The 4572-nt window shown below is 37.9% G+C and overlaps 1 protein-coding gene across 1 annotated transcript; it reads right to left on the reverse strand.

Moving 5' to 3' along the window:
- Positions 1-2816: 2816 nt before the first annotated feature.
- Positions 2817-3755, reverse strand: LOC123241088 (vomeronasal type-1 receptor 1-like). The gene has a single exon (XM_044668794.1). The coding sequence runs from the start codon at positions 3753-3755 to the stop codon at positions 2817-2819; it is 939 nt and encodes a 312-aa protein (XP_044524729.1).
- Positions 3756-4572: the final 817 nt, after the last annotated feature.

A 4572-nucleotide genomic window follows, 5' to 3' on the forward strand; every position in this document is an offset into this window, starting at 1 on the left:
AAAGGGCTATAAAAGAATGCCTGCCCTTTGATCCAGCCATACCATTGCTGGGTGTGTACCCCAAAGAGATCATAGATAAACAGACTTGTACGAAAATATTTATAGCTGGGCTTTTTGTGGTGGCAACAAATTGGAAAAGGAGGGTATGTCCTTCAATTGGGGAATGGCTGAACAAACTGTGGTATATGCGGGTGATGGAATACTATTGTGCCATAAGGAATAATAAACTGGAGGAGTTCCAGGCGAACTGGAGAGACCTCCGGGAACTGATGCAGAGCGAAAGGAGCAGAGCCAGAAGAACTCTATACACAGAGACTGATATACTGTGGTAAAATTGAATGTAATGGACCTCTGTACCAGCAGCAATACCATGACCCAGGACAATCCTGAGGGATTTATGGTAAAGATGCTACCCACATTCAGAGGAAGGACTGCAGGAGAGGAAATATATAAGAAAAACAATTGCTTGAATGCAAGGGTCGGGGTGGACCTGATTGAGGGTGTGGACTCGAAACTACCACACCAATGCAACTACCAACAATTTGGAAATTGGTCTTGATCAAGGACACATGACAAAACTAGTGGAAATGTGCATTGGCCATGGGTGGGTGGAGTGCGGGGGGGTGGGGGTGAAGGAGAAAGGTGGAGCATGAATCAGGTAACCATGTTAAAAATGTATATTAATAAATGTTAAAAAAAATAGTCTCACCAATTTCAGGGTCTCAGGTTCATGAAGCATATTCTTTATCAGCCTCTAAGTTGAATTTGGAACTCCGAAGAATGAAGAACTCCTCACAGGAAGTTTTAATCCCTTTTTAAAGATGCTTCTTTTGCATCACTTCCTGTGCCTTCCTCTACTTTTACATGCGTCAATTATAGTCTATAGTTTTGCTTAGGATTGCCCAAGGGGACAGTCAGTGGTTTCTGATTCATCACCCACCATCACACATGTGGGTCTCCTCCACTTAAGGATTAGTGGGATATATATGCTTCTGGTGATTAAATCTAAAAATGATCAGGGGAGAGTTAATCTCATTTTCACAACTCAAACCCATGCCTTCTGTCTATTCTACTAACTGCTTTAATAATGATGAAGTTCTTAGGAGTTATATGTATTATCTTCTCATGTAGCGATGCAACAAGTTAATCTTATTGAATCCATTGTGATTTCTTTCTGTTTACTTGTATATGCTTCTATTGAATCTCATATTTAAGAGTTAGATTTTCTATTTAGCTCTGGAATTTTAATCAAGAATGCTTGAAAGTCTTATATTTTATTGAATATTCATTTTTTAAACCTTTTCTATTTGGTCAATTATACTTTTTAAGCAGTTGTTATCTTCATTGGAATTTTTGTGCCTTCTTTTCCAATTGGCTAATTGTTGATTTTAGGTAGTTGTTTTCTTCAATTAATTTTTGTGTATCTTTTACCAAAATGTTGACTCATTTTTTTTTCATGATTCTCTTCCATCACTCTTATTATTTTACCCAGTTTTTCTTCTATCTCTCTTAAAAAACATTTTAATATCCTTTTTGAATTCCTTGAGGTTTTCTTTTTGTGCCTGACACCACTTTACATTTTTCTTTGAGGCTCCATATGCAGGTGTTTTGGCACTGTTGTCCACTTCTGAATTTACATTTTGATCTTTGTTGCCACTAAATTAACTTCTATAGCCAGGTTTTTTGTCTTTATTTTTTCTCATTTTTCCATTCTATTTTGTGACCTTTAATTATATGCTAAAGTTTGTTCTGTTCCTTGAGTAGAGGGAGCTTCTTGTAGTAAGGACTTGCTATGGTAGGTGAAGGTAGCCTGGCTGACTTTAGGTCCTGAAATGTGCTCAAGAGTGGTCTGGCTGCCTTTGTTTCTCGCAGTATGTACAGGAGTTGTCTGGGTGCCTTGTGGGCCTAAAGTGTTTGTAGGGATGACCTGCTTCGCTTGCTATGGGCAGGCTCGGAGTTGTTTTGTTGGTATGCAGCCCATGTTGGATTTATTTATATTTTGCCCCCTTGACTTTGTCTGTATACTTGTGTCCCCAGTGCTGGTTTGCCGGAATGCCACTTGCCTGCAAATGTTTTTGCTTCTTATCTCAGTGAGCTGGTTCTTCTCCCTTGAGGATTTTCTATGTTATATTAGGTAAGAAAACTGTTTCATTACATTTTTTGGTTCTACTACTATAGAATTCATTTTAGATGCTTTTTATGGTTGGCTCCAAGAAGCCTGTTTTTTATTATTTAAAAAAAATTCTACAGATAATGTACTCCTGTATTATTTCTACTACTCTACCCTTGATACTACAGAAGTCCTTTTCTTTATAATCTTTACCTTCTCCTTTAGAATTGATATTGATTCTAAGGCAGAAGAGTCATAAGAAATAAATAATTGGGATTAAATGACTTGCCCAGGAGCACAGAGCTAGGAAGTGTCAGGTGCTCTATCCATAGAATCATCCTGCTGCTCCACTCCCCAGAAGTTCTTTATTTGCTTTGTGCACTTAGTTAATGTAATTTAAATTGTATTATAATGGCATTAGGATCAAACAACAATCTTGGACTATGGGACCTGACACCTTTTTTATACTCCCTGGTATCTTCCTCCTATATCTTATATCATGTTTCTTTTAGCTCTCTGCCAGTAGGAACCTGGTCATCTACCATTAAAAGGATGCTATACACAGAAAGATTCATTCCAGAGTTCCACTGTGCCAGATATAGTTCCATCCTGGCATCTGTGTCTATGTGTGGAAGGTTTTGAAGGGAGTTGGGGTGTGTGTGTCAAAAATCCAGATGAAGCTTGGTTTGAAAAAGGAAATTTAATATTATAAGGGATTGTGTGAGAATGATGGCTTTAATCTACTCCAGAGAGACAAAAAGTACTTAGGGATTCGGGAATCAGTACTGATCACCACAAATGGACTAAAAGCTGGAAAGCCAGCAGCCAGTAAGGCAGAAGAGATCACCAGCCAGGGGTGTGACTTTACAAAAATCATATGTAATACCAAGATAGAATTGATTGAGTAAAAAGAAACAAATATAATAACCAGCAACAGGACAGTTTGGGTGGCTCTGACCACAGGGGAGGCTCTAGGGGACAGTCTGGTATTATGAATGTGCTGGACTCTCTGGTGGTGTCTGTACAGGACAAATACCATAGAACTGCTGGCCCAGATCATGATTCCTAAACAAACAACATCAGGAATAGAAATCATAAATGTATATAAGGAAGTAATAAGAGAGGCATGAATTGAAAATGAGCAAAAAACAAAATCCTGTATCTTTGTAGTATTTTCCCTCCTCACTGGGGCTTTCATATAAACAAGAATAATACAATTTGTAAGTAGATTCAGAATCCAACAGAGGAGACAGGAAGGGACAATGCACTTTGGGACTCTAGTTTTGAGCTCTGCCCACCCAGAGCTCATAGGACTGATAGTGATAGCTTGGAAGCCACTCAAAAGGCAAGTGGTACTAAGAGAGAGGCCACGGGCTACTCGATGAATGTAAAACAAAAGTTTACATCCTATATCATCCAGGAAATTGTTAAACCCTAAAGTGGCCATTGTTTGAGGGATACCTTTGGAGAGAAGCACCAAGTCATTGGCCAAAGACAGTTGAGAGAGAAGAAAATCTGTGGGCCTCAGTCTCAGACCCCTGAGGGAGGTGATGATATAAAAACCCAAGATAAAGGAGTTCCCCAAAGTCCCAAATAAAGTCTGAGAAAGGAAGAGAATCCTCACTGATATGTCATTAGCAATCATTTTCTTGATTTTCCAATGATTAAGAAGTCAATAGCACCTGGAGAGAAAAATAAGGGTTTGATTATCTTCCCTGAGATAAGGGAATTATCCACAGTGTTCCTTCCATACAACCCCATTCTCCATTTTGGAAAGTGACTACTGGTTTGTCTACCATTCATAGCAGGTTCTTACCAGAAATCAAGTATATTGAATTTAGCTGTTTAAAACCATATAAGTTAAATCCCTTCCCTTAGCCAGGAAATTTTCTTCTTGCCCTATCCTGAGGGTAGGAAATTTATTATCTTTTTTGATATGGAACCATTTGCTTCCCCCACCCGGTCCCCTCCATGTTGCAAATCCTCCTGTAGCTGAAAGGATTCAACAAAGACTTCCTCAGCTTCCTACCTGAGGTCGGAAGGTCTTTTCTTCCTTATAGATGTGGCTTGGGTGACTTCTACAGGTGCAATTATATGGCTGGTCATGAGAAGTCTAACAGGAGGTAAAAGAATAAATGAAGGACAGAGAATGAAAATATTTTCTCCTGACTAGATAGCATTGTTACACAGAATATTCAATAATTACAAGAAAGTATAAACATGATATAAGAAGAATGAAATTTTTATATTACAAAAACATAAGGCCCTTTTCTGAAAATAGTGAATGGCATATTTGTGAAACCAAAAATAAACATTTTATGGTATAGTAGCTAAGTAAAGATTACATTGTTAAATACAGTTTGATAAAATTCTAGAAATAGAAGAAGAAAACTGAGTGAATAAACACAGGGAAAGAAGAGAAAAACTACAATTTTTATAAATAACAAAATAGTATAATAGTC

Source organism: Gracilinanus agilis, chromosome 3, assembly GCF_016433145.1.
Source record: "Gracilinanus agilis isolate LMUSP501 chromosome 3, AgileGrace, whole genome shotgun sequence".
Taxonomy (NCBI): domain Eukaryota; kingdom Metazoa; phylum Chordata; class Mammalia; order Didelphimorphia; family Didelphidae; genus Gracilinanus; species Gracilinanus agilis.